Source organism: Schistosoma haematobium, chromosome ZW (genome assembly GCF_000699445.3).
Source record: "Schistosoma haematobium chromosome ZW, whole genome shotgun sequence".
NCBI lineage: Eukaryota > Metazoa > Platyhelminthes > Trematoda > Strigeidida > Schistosomatidae > Schistosoma > Schistosoma haematobium.
The window spans coordinates 70,409,337-70,428,466 of NC_067195.1; the positions used below are offsets into that span (position 1 = coordinate 70,409,337).

The window sequence follows — 19,130 nt, forward strand, 5'->3', positions numbered from 1 at the left end:
ATTAACAACAAAGCCAACATTCAACGACAAATTGAAATGAATATTTTAAGTACTGAAGTTATTAATGGACTATGATAACAATTAAAACAAAGGATTGGAAACCCATACAGTGATGAACATATGAAACATATATATACTGCACAAAAATGTGAAACAAAAGATTAAAAACTAAAAGATAACATTTTAACTACTAACGGTCAAAGAATTAAAACAGACACACACACACACAAGCATTAACTGAGTAACACAATTACTCATTTGTTGTTTTGTTCACTGTTCAAACGACGAACCATTACATTGATTAAATAGATTAAGCTGAAATTATATTACACGCGGATAGTAATAATAATAATAATAATAATAATAATAATAATAATAATAAACGATAACGAAAGGACGACTGCTGTTATTATGTAAGAAATTGCATCATTTTGTTTTTGTTCACTGAAAAAACATAAAAACAAATCGCTTGCAGAAAAACTAGCAAACAGTAACCGTGTAGAAACGTCAAGTACAGAAAAGTATTTCTTTAAGCAACTTAACAACTGACAAGATGAAAGGGGCATCAAATGACCCTGAAAATCACTACCAATCACGTAAAAAACATCAATGTTCAATAGGAAATAATACGAAAAAAGCTAAACAAGCACAGTTTATCATCTTTCGTTGATAACTATTTCAGTTTCGACTAAACATATGTGTAAATCATGAACAATAAGATACTGTCTTAACAAATTACATCCCAAACTCACTCTTATTTTAAATTTAATTCAACTCATTTATAAAGTACATATTTGTCACCTAGCTTTCATTCACATTCTAGGCATGAAAAGTGTTGATGCTAATCGGTTTGCCAAACTGAAGTAGGTGGAGTGGAGTTGGAACCTTTAACGTCATAATTAGAGAGCCACTATTCACGTTTAGTTAGTCAACCAGTCAAAGTCAAGAAGCGCTGAACAGATGATATCATATTTGAAGCGATGACTGTTGCATTCGAGTTTTAGTGTGGATATCTCAACAGTGCTATCCAAGGAAAGCCAACTGTATAACTACCAGTCACAATACAAAAAGAATAACTTCAACGAATCTAAATTGCCGTTACATACGGCGTATGTGCTTGCGGCTAGAATTCAGAAAAAAAGCAACCACATCCATAAATGTAATTTCCAGCATTAACTGACATTTAAATTATTTATCATATATATAAATAAATTTAATGATATTCAAACCAAGTTTATATGTGAAGATAAAAAAGAAAGTATTATTCATCTGTTGTCATTAATTCCTTGAACTTTAAATCATACTGAATAAGAATTTTCACATGAATAAATCACGAAATATTATGAATATTTTATGACCATTTAGAAAGCTAACTAACCAAAAATAGTAATGATGTGTTATGATCGCAGATAGGAGGGATAGATAGTTGTTTATTACTATGGTAAAAAAAAAATATAGTGATCATAAAACATAATCCACTCAGGACATAGTTATTGCATTACAAGAATTGTACCAACCAGTAAGTACTAAACCGTGTTCCATCTTATGAAAAGCGCGCATGAGTGAAACCAACTTATTTTAACTGCAATAATACTACTAACAACAGCTAACTATTAAGCTATGCTATAATCAATTACAATCATTTTCATACTGTCCTCAATATAATAATAATGTAATTACTCATCTACATGTTGATGTAATCGGTTTTACGCTACCAATTAATATCAGAATAGGTTTTGTGGATATTTTAGAAATTTCACAGGTTGAATTCATGAGTCAATTGAAGCTAGACCACCATGACAAACCTGGAAGCACTGGAAGGCCGTTTCGTCTCTGTATGGGACTCCACAGCAGTGCGCATCCACGACCCCGCTTCGAGGGATTCGAACCCAGGACCAATCAGTCTCGCGCCAGGCGCTTAACCAACTAGACCACTGAGCCGGCATCCAACGGTGTTAATGTCTAACTTCAGCCAATCCACGAAGTTGCGCCACCATACACCATTGTCTTCGGTGAGTTCCTATCACACAACAGACCTGGTTGAACTCTACTGGTAAGGACTTCACACTAGAACTCCAGGATTATCTCCTGGAGTCAGTCACTAGTGAGCAGGTGATACCGATTAAGTTGTATGGGAACTAGTGACATCACTCGGAACTAATTTTAGTGGGAGATATGGGGGTTAGAACCTTAGCGATAATATACACGTATATATAATGTGTTGTGTAAGGGTGTTTAATTTATTGAGGTATCATAACGGAAAAACACAAAGATACAAAATAATTAAATCTTTCGTTAAAAGATGTTATTGAAATTAAATTAACTTGTGAAACATAACTAATAATGACGAGAATCTCTTGTATCACTATTCTTTCTTTCATTATTCATAAACCATTGGAATAGTAGAAATTATGTATATAATAGTGTAGTATATACAAACATGACTTAAAACTAGTTTATTTTCTAATATGATAATTGTGACAAACAATCGTGAAAAAAGTAGTACATATAAGTATAAACAACAAATCATTGTAAATAATTCCATGGAATTAATTTACAGCAAGAAATCACTTTAGCCCGATAAGTTCAGTCATTTGGTATCTATATGAATAAGGAAGATGCGCTAATTAATGTCAAACTTTTCTCAGTGTCGATAAAAATCAATAGGTAATGTTAAGTATTTGCCGAATACAAGTTCATATTTGGGGGGATATTTTGTATGAAGGTTAATAATACTACTGGGCTACTATAACTGTATAGTAGAGGAGGATGGTTAGAATTTAAAACCTATTGATTAATAACCGAGTGTTTGGATCATTAAGTTATCGCTTCAACTTAATTGGTAGTTTTTTCAAACAGTTCATCCCAACTCAGCTTATCTGAAGTGAGAGAAATTATGAATTGAAACACAAAAAATATATTTTAAGATAAAGAAGAAAACTGAAACGAGAACACAAATGTTAACGTAAAAATTACAAAATGAATTTCTAGCATACACAATGTTATCATCTGGTGAGAAACATTTCACCATCTTATATAAATGTCCACCAATATTGTTACTAACAGATAAACTAGTCTTATTGTTCAACCTTTCAGAATAAGATACTATTTAAAAAGAGATAATTCGTTAACAAATGCACATGCACATACACACACACACGAAAAGAAAAAACGATACAATTTCGGAATTTCAAATTTCATTTTTTCATAGCTCACACAAAAAACGGTAATATCATCTGCAAAACAACATGTGCATATCTAATTTTTGATAAAGAAAAAAGAAAATTTTTTTTTCCAAAAAAAAGGAATATTCTTAGTGTGACTACACCTGATTTGTGAAATTTCGACTGTGATACCGAAATTTTCACAGTGAATGTAAAAAAAAGAACATTAACAGGGGGTTTTTTATTGGTATTTTTAAAGCGGGAATTGTAGTGATTGATATAAACGTGTATAAAAAAATAGAGTGAAAAACTATCTTCTTTAGAAATTATTGCACATAGAGTCAAATGATTCAATAGATTATTCACAAGAAAGAATGATCAATCGATGCTTAGAGAATTAAATTACAGCCTGTCTCTATTCAAATTAGATAATCTAGATATAGACACAATGTGTAATAACATGTTAAGCTTCATATTGACAACCATTGTAGTGATCAATACTGAAAGAGTTGAGATGATTAACGCTTTCCATTATAAATGGCATACTTATATGCTATTAAACCCTTCAGAGTGGAAATATTGACCAAAGAGAATATTCGAAAATATTCAATATGATACTACTCTGTATATAAAGTAATATATTCAACTTCGTATATAGAATTCTATGAAATTGATGTACATAATATATAAAAATGCAAATCGAAAAACAGTATTCAAGACTGGAATGAAGTAAGTTGCATGATTTGGGTCTGTTAGTATTGATAAACATAATCATATGGAGTAATAGAATAAGATCTAGAGCTTGAACTAAAAGTTATGATCTTTTTTGTAGGGATAATACAGGTTAAGTTTTAACCCCAATAATAGTAAGGATCTAACACAACTATCGAATTAGAATGTTAGAGTTAATTAATTGATTGAAACAAGGGAGTGATGAGAAGTTGATTATTTTGTTTCGAACTTTTCAGCTGTGATCATCTATACAACACAATATGGAACCGAAACTAAGATCTCCAGACTATGCAGTGAGGAAAACACCTTCAGATAACTATGACAAGAGTTCATGTTCTAAACTTCAAGCGATTTGTGATATTACACAACCTAGTATAATCTAAGCAGCTAGTTATCATATCATCGAAATCCAATAATATATTTTTTATCATTTATCTCAGTTATTTTACACCTGAATAAATTCTACAAAGTAATACCGTCAACAATATCCTATTACATAAACGGATGCTGAATAATTCTTAATTCAAATGTCAATAAACTCTAGTTACTGATTTTACATTGACCTGTAATCAATATTAATTTGCTTTATATTAGAGCGTCGTGAAAATATATACTCCATGAACGATTCTCAAGCAAACATCAATCAATACAAACAGTCAGTCAGTCAGCTACAACGTAGGACCAGGCACACATGTGCATCGGTCCAAGTTGCCATACCTCATTAACACAACAAGATTAACAAGAACTCATAGAAGTAGCTAATTAATTGGTGGTAATACATAAAGGAAAGATTGCATATAAGGACATAGTACAGAAAGAAAGAATTAGTTCGTAGAAAGAAAGATATATAGCGATTTTAATCTCATAGATTAAAGGAAGACAGAAAGTGTCATACACCTACGCCATTGTGATTGATTCTCAGCCATATCACGCAGGGTCTCCAACCATTGGTTACAATAGTCACGCGAAACACAACCACGTAGTCTTCATCTACCAACATGGCTCAGAGCAGAAGTTAGTGACTTCGAGCACTGATGCCACGTTTTGATTTGGCCGCTCCTAACTTTCTTCCAACCATATCCAACACTAGTCAGCATTGCGCGTCGTAGTAATCGGTGTTCAGGCATACGTAACACGTGACCCAACTATCTTAGTCGATGAGGGTTCACAACCTCATGAACTGATTTACCGTCATTCCCTAATACCCTGCGTCTAACCTCACTATTTTTTTTGCCCCCCGAATGCCCTGGTACGGCCGAGAGTGGGGAGAGTCCGCTCTCCCTCTCGAAATACTCTCACACGGCCACGCGTATACAGCCTCTGCCAGGGAAGTCCTACTCATTGCCTTCTCGTGGCGGGGGTGTTGTTTACGAAAACGAGAGGACGAAAAGTGAATGTCCGGCGCTTTAACCGGATTTCAAACCAATGGTGCACATGGGCTCCAGTATCCTGTGGGAACAAATGGCGTATGAACCAATTGTTGGTCACCGGCTTCCATGGGATTGCATCTCCTTACGATGCTCCACTGCCTTGTGGGTTAGACCTTTAGGTCAAAGGCTCGGGGAGTGGCCCCCTAAGATAACCACCTGCTTCGGTTTGGGCACCCGGGCAGTATCACAGCCCACACACAAATGATGAACTCTTTATGTCTGGAAATTACTTTTCTCGCTTCGAAAAACAACCAATTGATTCAAATTATTATCATTACAATTATTGTCATTAATAATACTATTATTATTATTACTATTATTGTCATTATTATTATTATTATTTTCCACATTATTCACCCTCTTTTATACTTATACAGCGGCTCGTCTTTGGTGGAAATTCGACTATATCTAAACGTTCTCGAGTCACTGTCCGGTTGAGAATTGTATGTTACCACCGAATACGAGAACTGAAGCAGTTTTTCTGAAACCACGTGCACCATTCAAAGTGGCTGCCTTCAACGTTCGCACATTTATGCAGGTCAGACAACAGATAGGGCTGGCTATGACTTTGGAAAGTCTTGATATTGATGTTTGTTGTCTATCCGAGACCCGTATTCAAGACTCTGGCGAAGTACTACAAATTCGCTCTCTATCTGTCGCTTCGAAAAGCTTGTCTGACGTGCGTTTATCCGGGGACCCTGTGGCATCTTCGTCTGGTCTTGCTGGCGTTGGTGTCGCACTAAGTGTTAGAGATGAGGCAGCACTAATCGATTAGATCCCCATTAACAACCGGTTGGTTATTTGCTGTTAGATTAGAAAGTTCCATCAAAGTGAGAAGAAATCGGCGTGAGAAACGATGTCTTTTCGTCATCTCCGCCTATGCCCCGACAGATTGCAGCCCGGATGCAATCAAGGTTGAGTTTTACCACCAGTTATCTGTTCTTCTCCAGAAAGTGCGTTCGACAGATATTGTAGTACTAGCCGGAGACTTGAATGCTCAGGTCGGGCGTCTAGGCACAGAAGAGAGTCGTTTAGGTGGCCGATGGGGACTCGTTGGTCGCAGGTCAGATAACGGGGACCGTCTACTGCAACTTTGCACAGACCACAACCTGTTTCTGGCTAGCACTAACTTTCGGCACAGTCATCGCCGATGTGCCAGCTGGCGTCCTCCCTCTGCATCTCAAGCCTGGACTCAGATTGATCACATCGCGATCAGCTACCGCTGGCGTGGTTGTGTACAAGACTGCCGCTCCTTTTGGAGTACCTATCTGGACTCTGACCATGCCTTGGTCTGCGCCAATCTTGCCTTACTTTTCAGTGGACAACGAAGTGACCACCATCAACGGATTGATATTAGCAAGCTGGTTGCAACTTCTGTTGCTAGTAAGTATCGAACCGAGCTAGCCTCTAGGCTAGCTACCACTCCACCGAAAAGTATAGATGAGCATTGGTTGCAATTGCATGACGCCATGAAAATGGCGGGAACAGTCAGTTGTGGGTTTGCGAAACGTCCCGCTTTTAAGCACTGGGTTTCTTCTGGTTCCTTACAACTCATTGAAGCCCGTCGGTCTACTCCGGGTGACCGTGAGTTTGACCATAACCGAAGGATGTTACGTAATGAAATTGGGCAAAGCTTGCGTAAGGACCGAGAAGCCTGATGGTGGTCGGAGCGTGCTAATGAGCTGGAAGCAACAGCTGCATCTGGTAACTACCGAAAGCTCTTCCAACTCATCCGAGCCACTGGTAGCAAGAAGTCTGGTGTGAGCGAAACAAACTGTGAGGATGACGGGATGCCAATCACTAACATCCATCGACGTCTTGGACGATGGGCAGAATTTTTCGAAGGGCAGTTCAACTGGCCTGCTGCTCCGGCAGCATCGGTCAGACTGTCCTGCCCTCCATGGCCGGTGACGACTGATCCACCGAATGAGGCGGAAGTCCGCAAGGAACTCCAACTCTTGAAGTGCTACAAATCACCGGGCCCAGATGACTTACCTCCGGCTCTTTTTAAAGATGGTGGTGACTTTCTGACTAAGGGACTGACGATGTTGCTTACAAAAGTCTGGGAACTAGAGAGTGTACCAACGTCATGGAATGAGTCGATAGTTGTCCCTATCTTTAAAAAGGGTTCACGTCGTTCCTGTAACAACTATCGGGGGATAAGTCTACCTTCGATTGCGTCCAAGCTATTGGCTTCCGTCATACTTCGTAGGTTGTTCAAAACCCGAGAAAGATTGACTCGCGAGGAGCAGGCTGGGTTTCGTTCTGGTCGAGGATGTATTGATCATATCTTCACCCTCCGCCAAGTGTTAGAACACCGTCATACTTATCAAAGGCCAACAATCTTAGTGTTTCTTGACATTAGGGCTGCCTTCGATTTGTTGGATAGGACTGTTCTCTGGGATTGTCTATTGAAGAAGGGTGTGCCTGAGAAGTTTATTAACATCGTAAAAGCCCTATATACAAACACCTCAGGCAGAGTGAGGGTATACAACCACCTTTCTCCATTGTTCCATTCAAGCAGTGGGGTTAGGCAGGGTTGCCCAATCTCACCATTCCTCTTCAACTTTGCTATCGATGACATTCTGGAAACAGCTGTGATGGATGTAAGTAATGGCGGTGTAGATCTGTTGCCTGGAGAAAGACTTCTCGACCTTGAGTGTGCGGATGATATAATCTTACTGTGTGATAATGCCCAAGCCATGCAATCCGCACTTAATCAGTTGGCAATCAGTGTCCGTAGGTGTGGTATGTGCTCTGCACCTTCGAAATGCAAAGTACTTCTACAAGACTGGCAGGATTCCAATCCTGTACTCACCCTGGATGGTGAGCAGATAGACGTAGTCGAGAAGTTCGTGTATCTGGGTAGCTGCATAAGTGCTGGTGGGGGTGTGAGTGATGAGATTAATGCACGTATAGTGGAAGCCAGAGTGGCTTATGCCAATCTGGGCCATCTTTGGCGCCTTCGTGATGTTAGTCTGGCTGTAAAAGGTCGGATTTACAACTCGTCGGTGAGAGCAGTTTTGCTCTATGCTTGTGAAACCTGGTCTCTCCGAGTTGAGGACGTTAGACGACTCTCTGTGTTCGATCATCGTTGTCTCCGAAGGATCGCTGACATCTAGTGGCAACACCATGTCAGTAATGCAGAGGTCCGGCATCGTGTGTTCGGGCACAGAGATGATAATTCAATTGGTGTCACCATCTTGAAACACCGACTTCGGTGGCTTGGACATGTTCTACGAATGTCGTCCCAGAGAATTCCACGTCGTGCATTATTTGCCGACTCTGGGACTGGTTGGAAGAAGCGGAGAGGTGGTCAGTGCATGACATGGTGTCGTGGCATGAAAGAAAGCTGCAAAGGACTGGCTTCTGTCGGACCTTCACGACTCCCTGGTTGGGGTCCGAGAGATGGTGCTACACAGTGGCTAGAGACGTTATCAGATATGGCTCAGAATAGAAGCCAGTGGCGATCCTGCTGTAACCTTCTTTTACTTTCTTCATAAAAAGTGGTTGTGTCTCCCTTACCTGAAAGATTTCTTCTGATTGTACCTCGTTACTACCACACTACCTTACACCAATCTCTTCGTTATTGTTCTCTTTTTCTTTTGCACTCCTTAGTTGTTTTTTTTCTATTCTCTTCGCATTCTCATTGTTTTGTGTGGCGCATATATATTGGCGCTCTCTTGTACCAATATTTATGTGTTCAAATAAATAAATAATAATAAAACCTCACTATTACTTACCCGGTGATCCCAGCAGATGCCAGAAATATTTCTAAGGCATCTGTGGTCAAATACTAGTAGCTTACGAATATCTTCAACTCTTAATGGACACGTTTCGCAGCCATAAAGTAAAACAGAACGAACTTCTGAACATTTCAATGTGACATTACCGAACTAATAAAATTACAACAAATACTTTGACAAAAAAATAACACAAATGAACATTTCTGGCTTTAGAATTTTTTTTATTTATTCAATTTAAATTAGAAATTCAGAAGAACCTATACATATATGTAAATATATATATATATATAAATGTGTTTTACCTACATATATTTGATGAGATTTCATGTCTGTCTATTAACGGTATCAATCTAGTTAAAATAATCGACTGTTTCATCTGCTGTACACTTTAAATGGATATGAAAATTTGCCGGAGTGTGTCTATATGTATATATACACAACTATATAGTTTGTATGCAAATTCCCTTTAATTATATATATATATATATATATATATATATATATATATATATATATGCATAATTATTTATGCATGTTTTTTGGTTGACTGAACAACAGTGATAATACAAACTACACTGAGAACATGCAAGCTGTAGAAAGTATACTAAATTATTTATATACAAAATTATCTAACTAAAATGATATTTAGTCTTCAGTTTAATTTAAAAGGGTTCAGAAAATGATCAATTATCAAAACAGCCAATAAATAAGGTACTGTCTGATTTACCGTAACATCAAGTACAACTAGGTTGTTTTTGTACTGCATCAGGGACAGATTCATTTTAGTCCATTTTGTGTTTATGAATATCGTACAAACAAAAAGCAATATGAAGATAACTTCTTACATCTAAAATATTTCATTCTAACATGACCTATTTTTATCGAGGTTCCTTAGATTTATGAACGAAGAGGGTGACCAAAAGAAATATCAAGTGACTGAAGGATTGGGGCTTCCAGTAAATTTTCATAAAGAATGTTAATAGGAAAACTAAAAATAAGCTAAAAAATAAAGGCACAACACGAGATTTCAATCTTTCATGTTCAAGCCATTTGGATGCGTCGCAAATGAGATAAAGTACGTCAGAAGCTACAACGACGTGATTCTGTGATCCTCTTTGATGAAAATCGACCTTGTAAAATAGGGTCGATTGGGGACTGTCACTGATGCTATAGTTAGCAATGGTGGATATTTAAAAGAAGCTGCACCCAAAGCCTTGTTCAGTAGTGTATGAAGTGATAGAAGAACACCATGCTCTTTAAAGGTAGTCAACGAAAGATATGTTGTGAGGAGACACCCATCATGTCAATATCCATAGTTGATGTAAAAGTTAGTATAACTACTTCCGGTGGTTAGTAACTGATGAATGCCGTCTGATTAATGTAGAAACAATGTATCATAGCGGCTTGAAATGTTGCAGTAAATGGTTAAAAATAGAAAGCAGAAACGGCCGTTTTTGAATATCGTATGATCCATCACCTAACTGGACGAAATCTACATTGATTGCGTTCTTAATCAAATTACATTTTTACATACTTTCTGCTGATATTTTCACTTTACTACTTTTCTCTTCCTAATACTTTACAACAGTTTACAGATTCACATTATGTAGTGGCCTATCATATCACACATCTTTTATGTTATAAACGTTATACTTCGTATAAAATAAATTAGGTAGCTTGAAGGATACCGCAATTTCTTTTTTAATTTGTGTATAAGAATACTATGGTAGGTAGTTAAAAAAATAATAATTTAATCTTCAACTCCATTGAATGTACTCATTAAAATGTACAAACCAATTTCATCGAGTTCACCAACTGAGTAAAACAAATATACGAATAACAGTAAAACAATTTTAAAATTTAAAATTCTTTGTTGTCACATATTGTTTAAAAATTTATCTAAACTCTTCCAGTTATTATGATTAAAATAACTAAAGGAATTTTTAGAAAAGTAAGAAATATCAGTCTTTACTTTGGGATTAACGGTACTTTTTTGTATCACAAGAATATGGATATTCTATGAAGTCTTTGGGAAAAAACAACACATGATGACCAGAGAGTCACTGTGAACCTTTTGGCAAACATTCCGTGTAGTGACACGTTACACCCACAATCAAAATGATAGCGAAACAATAAAAGCGATAAGACTTTATGTTTATGTGACCAATATCACTAGTCTAAGTAACTTGGCATAGTGTTCACTATATTGAGATATCAAGGGGTTGGACGTAGTAGACGAAAAAATCTCGAACGAAATCCTGCTCCATACTTTTAGTACTTGCTTGATATGCCTTGCTGACAAGTGCCACCATCTAACAAACTTAGTTGTTGTTTATGTATTAAAATAAAACCATAATTTTGTTTAACTCACTTTACACAATCGTTTCATTTCAATTCGATTGATGTCACTTGAATTATTAACACTTTTGTACTAACATTCTTTTTGCTATATATATTTGATAGCGTATATTGGATATTAATAAGTTTTTACTGAACATGAATAATGTATGATGCAGTAATAATTTCTAGTGGCTTTCAAATGACTAGAAGTCTTAAGAAGCTATCGAAATTAGGTAAATCTTCATAGAACTGGTTTCTATAATCATATAAGCTTGAGTGTTATCACTGAACTGTAAACTTACTAGTGTCTATTGGCAATGTTTTGAATGTTACCAATGTCGTACATGACATGTGACACTTTAAAAAATAACGGTGGCCGTTAAGATAGTATGGAAAAGCTATTAAAATATATCAGTAACATTGATCTTTAAAATTTCAACTTGTAAAAGTTAAACTTGAAAGAAAATTATTAAAATAACAGTCAAAACTATTCAAACCATCTGTGCACAAGACAACTAGTTGGCTAGAAACAATATGATAAATTCTGTGTTTTTTTCCTACCAATTAGTTGGTAGTTCATAAGTAAACATATATAAATCAACTATATCTTCCATAAGTCAAAAATAATCTGAAGTCATATTTATAGAAGTAGCGAAGAGAAAATGATCATGACCATATACTAAACAGTTCAATCTAACGTCGCAATATAATGGTTTTTATTAGCGTATAATTAATAATAAACAGACACAAACGTTGTTGTGAACATGAGTGAAAGAACCATTAGCTAACATGAAAACTTTAAATAAACACATTCACTGACTGTACATTCACTATTATATGTGAGGCAGAAACCCTAGTCGATTACATAAAACCAAGTCGAATGAAGTCATAACTATATAAAACTTCCAGATGTAGATTATTTTACTTTTGTTTCAGAAATCTTAAGTCTGATTGTAAATATTAAACTGGTCAATTCGATTCACTAGTTACAATATAAGCATATTATTGACAGAAAAACGAACGATGCTTATGTAACATGTTATCTGTGTAATAGTAGGACTTAACTGAAGCGCTAGAAAAATTTTTTGATTATTATTAAGGTGATTGTGATAAAGATAACTGACAAATTAAGCATTCGTTTTGAATGTATGAGTTTCTTAAAAAAAGTTATGTGGTATGAAGTATGATGATCAACTGATTCATTCTGAGTTTTGATCGATAACAAAGGTATGTGTTCATATGCTATATATATCTGTGTACTACCAGTCAAGTGATATGAAAACATGTTTGATAAATAAATTTGAAAACGAAAAATAGTTAACCAAGCAAATGTCAAAAATTGTCTTGACTATCAAAGAAAATTGAATGGTTAGGTGTGCAGATAGAAGCAGCTTAATTCTAATTACGAAGACAAACATAAAGGATTTGTGCTTACAAATATCTCATCCTCTCTCTCTCTCTCTCTATATATATATATATGAGGAATTTTCACATAATTATGTTGTAAATGTTGGTTAGATGTGGTCGACAAGAAGAGCTGGATCTATGTCTCATGCTAGTTAGCACTCGTCAGCAAGGTGCATCTGTAATCTTGAGGGTATCGACGCTCACTCAACCTCATAGTCAGACTTTATCAACGAGCTGTCAGGGTCGCCAGTGACCTTGTATAGGACTGAGATATCTGTACATAGTGCACACGATTTTGAGTTATTTAGGCTAGTGGCCATATCGCATTTCGAGCGACGGAATTCCATCAAAACTTAGAAGTACTTGATATACATGACATTGGTCACAACTCAGCGAACAATCAATTGAAAATAATGAGTTTATTCACAGGATAGATAAATCGTGCTCACGCCTAGATAAATTGTCAAGCAGCCATACTGTTAGCAATTGTTTGTAAAATCAACTGTTGATATTCAAAACAGAATTCTGATCAGTGTTTGATGGAACACGCGACAACATGTATACTCAGAACGAATGACCAAAACTCACTGGTGAATATCAGCAACGAGGTGATACATACACCTAAGAATAGAAATAGTAGCATTGCTTATACAAAACGTTGGATGCAGTTTCAGAGTAATTCGACTTTTTTCGACTTTTCTTACATGATTATGAACGATCTTGAAGGCATTAAGTGTTTACGTTATGGAAGCACAACATTACACACCGTGTTTCTTAATTTTGTAATGAAGCTTTTATGGTTTGTATTTAAATGGTCCAATAACCTGAATCAACTTCATACTACTCTTAATTGAAAATAATCACTACGAAATTGGATGTTAGTACTACTATGAAGGTCATTATACTATCGTGATTTGCCACAATGACTTATTTCATTAAAATAGTAAATATTCCTCGTCATTTGAGACGTTTTTCAATGCTTATTAACAAATAGGTTGTGGAAATTAATTTCCTACAGATGTAATTCTAAACTATTCCCTAGACTGTCAGGCACAGTCTTAGCTTAGGCAAGGTCAGGACAGGTAAGCTAGGACTCTGTGCTCAACAGTCTACGGAATAGTTTAGAATTGTATTTGTAGGAAACTACTTTCTACACAGATAGCCACCCATACAATACAGTCAACGTCTGTATTTTCATTTTTCGGTTGTTTTTTTACAAAGAGTACTGCTATTTCATTACTACAACAAATGAACCTAATTCAAGTGAACAAAAAATACTAATACACAGGTGAAAATGACTATAATGCACACTTGATAAAAGAATGGGTGAACATCAGTTAACACCATTTATCCCCATTACTGAAACGTGATCTGTTTAAAATATCAATAAAACTTAAAAGTGAGAAAAGTGAAAAGGCTCTACTATATATCAGTAACAAAGTTGTAGTTAACGATAACTGTGAAGAACAACCAATAACGATAATTACCTTAACCAAATGTTGATTAACCCAATTGGTGAAGGCTTTCTTTTGTATTGCATCACGTTCATCTAATACAAAAATTTTAAAAACAGAAGGTAAAGACCCATATATTTCCAAAAAAGCATGCACATTTGTTTGTATATAAAACAGTAAATGCAGACAACAGTGGAAAAATAGGCAAATACAAAACTAATTACATTCATACGTTATAGAGGTGAATTTTATTATTTTCTGAACAATTTTCGATTATTAAAACGGAAGAAAATGTAACGAAGTAAACTATGGTCGAGTGATGTATGTTCATGAGACCAGAATATAAAAGTATCCCACTAAATGATTTGAAATCGAAGACAAGATCATCAGCCAGGAGAACAGATATTCAATGTGATAAAGTGCAAGTTCACATACAAAGTAGTAACACGAAACAAACATGGTAAAATTTCATAGGCGACTGGAGGAAATCAGTTTGTACGTCTCCCACCTTCCAGTCAATTTGGACCTAATTGTTAGCCCTAATTCTTAGAAATCATATTAGTGTAAGTTCAACACAATACGTCTAACGTCAAGTTCAGTGACACCAACTTTTTACAAAGACTACAATATGAGAAATAAAGCTAATGATAGTGATTTGGTAGTAAGTATATGAATGGTCGAACCATAAAGTTGAGCTTTTACTAACAAAATAACGATATATAGTAATAAGTAGTAATAATCTTGATTTAGACCTTTAACACGACACTTTATTAAACTACAATAATTTTTAAAAAATATGCTACAAAAATTACGTACATATGAATACTTGTGCAAGTAAATCAATCCATAAGTAGAGTGAGAGTGAAACTTGCGATTCACGTTTGTAAACCAATCAACCATAACTGTACATATAAAACGCAACCTAACAAGTAACCATATAGTTATGTTTAGAATAATCCTCAATTGTTCGTCCGTCCAAATGTGCTGATGTGAACTGTTGCAAATTGCAAAAACATCTTTGTATCAAGTCCTGTTTTTACCATTGATTTTCCCAATCACTTAACATCACTAAATCAACAGTCAATTTTCGCAACTCATCCTGAGTAGTTAGGATCTCAGTACTTAATCTCCGTATTCTGTGTAGTAGCCAAAATAGGGAAATCATGATGCACGAAAATGGTTTAGTCTGTATACATACCAAATGACTGTACCTTGTATGTAGGGAGTGTTCAGCGGTAGGTGATCAAAACGGGTTAAATACTAGTCGTCGCAGATAACTTTGGTGTGAGGCTAAGAAGGTAAGGCTGGACAGAAAAACATATTCATGGGTAGAAACATATTTATAACATGGTTGGATAAACATTTTAAAAACACACCTCATGTACTCTATCCCATAAAAACACAGATTACACTTTACCAAGAGATTTCACCTAACGGGGATTGATTGTACGTTATTTCAACAACCTAATGTATCTACTACGGTACCTCCACGTCGCTGATGTTAAAAGCTCTCTGAAGATCAGTATATAACTATTGTCAAGAGAAATTATAATTGTAATTCCAAAATCAGAAAAAAGTAAGGAACTCTGAAAAGCAACGACTCGATGAAGACATGAATTTAAACGTATATATACATATATACAACATATGCATTTGAAGACGACACGATGTTGCCGAATTGTTTGCCAGGACACTTACTCAAGAAATATAATGGTTTCAATGAACTAATCGGATAGTATCAAATGAGCGTATTAAGAGATGAAAAACTAAAGATGTAGCACGAAAAACTCAGAAACAGCACTAAATTTACGTGAGCGATTCGGCCATAAATATGTATTTTCCTTGTCGTAAATGTATGAGTTGTAGAATTATCTTCATAGTAGATTTGTTATTTGCCGATTTTAAAAGATGGAGGACTTGATTACACGGGGAAATTTGGATGAATTGTAATACGATCAGTTTTTATTTGCTCCTAAAGTTAGCAAACAAGTATCTATACTACACGGTGGTTGAAGGTTATCTAGCACGTAGCCTTTTCATCATGTTAGGAATTGCGTTTTCCGAAACCAAAAGTCCACCAAGAAGACAAGAGGCGTTTTCCAGGATTGCAGATGGTTTGATTAGCGAGTATTCGAAATTAATCAAAGCTAACGAACCGTACTAAAGCTTGAAGTCGATAAGAGCATCACAACCCGTACAAGCATTTTAAAGGAGCATAAAGTTCAAAAACATGAGACCATAAGCAATTTAAAGTGCTTAAGGTGAAAAATTCGCAAGTATATTAGGTCATACAGTGATTTATTTTCTTGCAAATGAAGCTTCTGATATTGGAAAGTCGACTTAGTTGATATTCCGACAAAGATGCGATTGTACGCAGCATAGTAAAATTATTCATAATTTAATTGAATAGCTGACGTTACCTGCGATTTTTATTACTGCGCGGTCTGCAGGGTCCAATCTTAGTACGCTAAGAGAAAGATGAACTTTATCGAAGTTAACACTGTTTCGGGAATAGTCGTTTAATAAACTGAGAGTTGGTAGTGATACTGGCGTCACGTTGTTTGTCCCATTTAAATGGATAAGCGGTTGAGAAAAGCAACGCAGATTATCAATCTTGTCTGACATTATTATAAATGCCCATGAGTCTGTGCGAACACGAAGTAGCGCACCTCGTGTATCTGGCGCAGTTGTGAACAAGTATTTTTAAAACATCCAAACAATCAGAAAGCTCAAATGGTTCAAATGATTGTGAGCGGAATGTCATATGCTTCTTTTTGAGTGCCTTCCTCATTTAGTAACAATGGATCGTCTATGCATTCAAATACCCTTCACTGGAATCATAAGTAAATAGAAGTGTCCGTAAATTAATAACAAACGGTAATCCTAAAACTGTGCTTTGTAGAACTAACAGATCAGTTTTTCCTTGAGACCTGTGTATGCGTGGTAGGTAAGGTAAAGTTCTTGGTGTGTTCCCTTTGAAACGGAAGTGCGAAAGCATTAGTTTTCAATATACATTTAAATCGGTTTACTGATTTTAATTCTGCACATCCATTCACTGAAAATTTTTCCTATGACCTGAATCACTTTAGAAGAACAACCAGGACCACTACTTCAGAAGACAAACTTAAAAAAAATAATTACCCCCCCCAAAAAAAAAATTTAATGATGTTCCTAGAAATATTATTCGAAACATATTAAAACGAAACTGTCCACCTTAAAAAAATCCTAATGCAATTTCTTGGGTTGGCACTGTTGTTTTACTTCACCGACAATGCACGACGGATGAATGACAGTGGATATTGAAAAAGCACGAAATTACAGCTTTCTATAAGACAACTAGCACTCTAAGAAACGCCTTAGTTAGAACTAAAGATACGATCCCATTTACTCCTATACAAAGTTGTGTCAACAGATCAGATTATGTCTATTGGGATGCGTCCTATATTCGAGATTCTTTCCATGAGATCTCAACTCGTGCCAAGGAACGCTAACGTCACACAAAAAGGCCTCCCAAAAATCTTGTAGAATTGGAAATTTTACAGATTAAATCAGCAATAGCAAGATATGCTATTTTCCATAATCATCAAACGGATATCAAAATAGCCGAGAAAGTCTGTACCAACTATGAAGAAACGCGAGTAGCTGAAGCGTTCCACATTATGTTGAATCCCTCTGCCCTAAATGGGAAAGAAGACCTGGATATTTATCCAACTTGTACCATTTATCCAAACAACCATATATGTTCCTATTTATTTGGCTGCAATTAAACGCGACTCAATTTCGTAAATGTGCCCTTCAGCTTAGCAACCAATCAGAATGAGGTGGGAACTATTAAATCCACCATCTTTGTGAGCGATGGAGGTCGGCTTTCTTCGTTCTGTGCTTTGTTCAGTTATTTCTTTTGTGTAGCTACAGAATTTAATGTTTCAGTTTGCTAAAATGCAGAAGTTGATGTAATACTCTGAACGTTGGAGCAAATTTTTTTCTCATTTTGCTTTGTTTTCTGGGTTTTGGCTGCTGCTGCTACTGAAGTCAATGTATTTCTTCAGCCAAGCTGGCTAGTCTTATCGGTTTTGTTTTGACTTGTTTTCGAGATATCCAAAGCCGAAGCTCGTTTTTTTAAGCTAAAATAATTGTTGCTGCCGCCTGTGACTAACTGTCCGCATCTTCGTTCCTAATTGTCCTTTATCGGCAAAATGAAAGGAAACAATCACCGGCTTTCAATTTTCTTCAGTACTATGGACAACACTATCCCACCAAAGAGTCAAGCTAATACTGAGTGCCCAGCAGTAGGGGATAACAGTATTGTTTTCGAAAGAACTCAGACTTCCAATAACCATAGATGAAGTCACAGATGCTACCAATCTATTGCAGGGGGTTTGTTATGAAAAATATGCCATATAGCAGTAATAGAGGGGTTTTACTCATTACGTTGTGCGTTAAAGCAAGCTTAACATTGAAAAGCCGGAAATGCGCTATCAGTGTGTAGTGTATGTTTGCTTTTTTGGCCATAAAATGAAGCCGAAGGGTCATGATCAGAGAATAAAAAGGTAGTTAACTGTTGTTAAGCTCACTTTCTCATAGATCATATTTCACCACTCGCAAATCTGTTTTTTTGAGGTATGCCGCCAATCGGTACCTAATATGTTCATCCTTACGATGAAAAGTACCTGTAAAATTTCACCTTCATATTCGAATTGTTTTTGGAGAACTGTCTTCTAGTGTGAGTGCTTCGTACGCCCTAGGGGACTAGATTCCTACATTATTCGTAGTTACAGTGTAACTTTCTCACGCAGTAAGTTCAAAGTAGACACTAGTCTTTCTAAATAAACCTGTTAAGCTAATATCCGTATTCTC

General features: G+C 36.0%; 2 protein-coding genes across 2 annotated transcripts in view; one reads left to right on the forward strand and one right to left on the reverse strand.

The window, feature by feature from the left end:
• MS3_00010478 (uncharacterized protein) overlaps positions 1-1,542 on the reverse strand; it is a gene marked incomplete at both ends in the record, with an annotated part of 178,673 nt that extends 177,131 nt beyond the window's left edge. Inside the window, one exon of the mRNA XM_051218846.1 lies at positions 1,518-1,542. Coding sequence (XP_051072340.1) covers positions 1,518-1,542 — 25 coding nt within the window. The remainder of the gene's footprint in view (positions 1-1,517) is intronic.
• On the forward strand, positions 1,340-6,338 carry MS3_00004277 (uncharacterized protein). The gene is made up of 2 exons (XM_051212188.1): positions 1,340-3,893; positions 4,133-6,338. Exon 2 carries the CDS (start codon positions 5,772-5,774, stop codon positions 6,099-6,101), a length of 330 nt encoding a protein of 109 aa, XP_051072341.1. The 5' UTR covers positions 1,340-3,893; positions 4,133-5,771; the 3' UTR covers positions 6,102-6,338.
• The last annotated feature ends 12,792 nt before the right edge of the window (positions 6,339-19,130 follow it).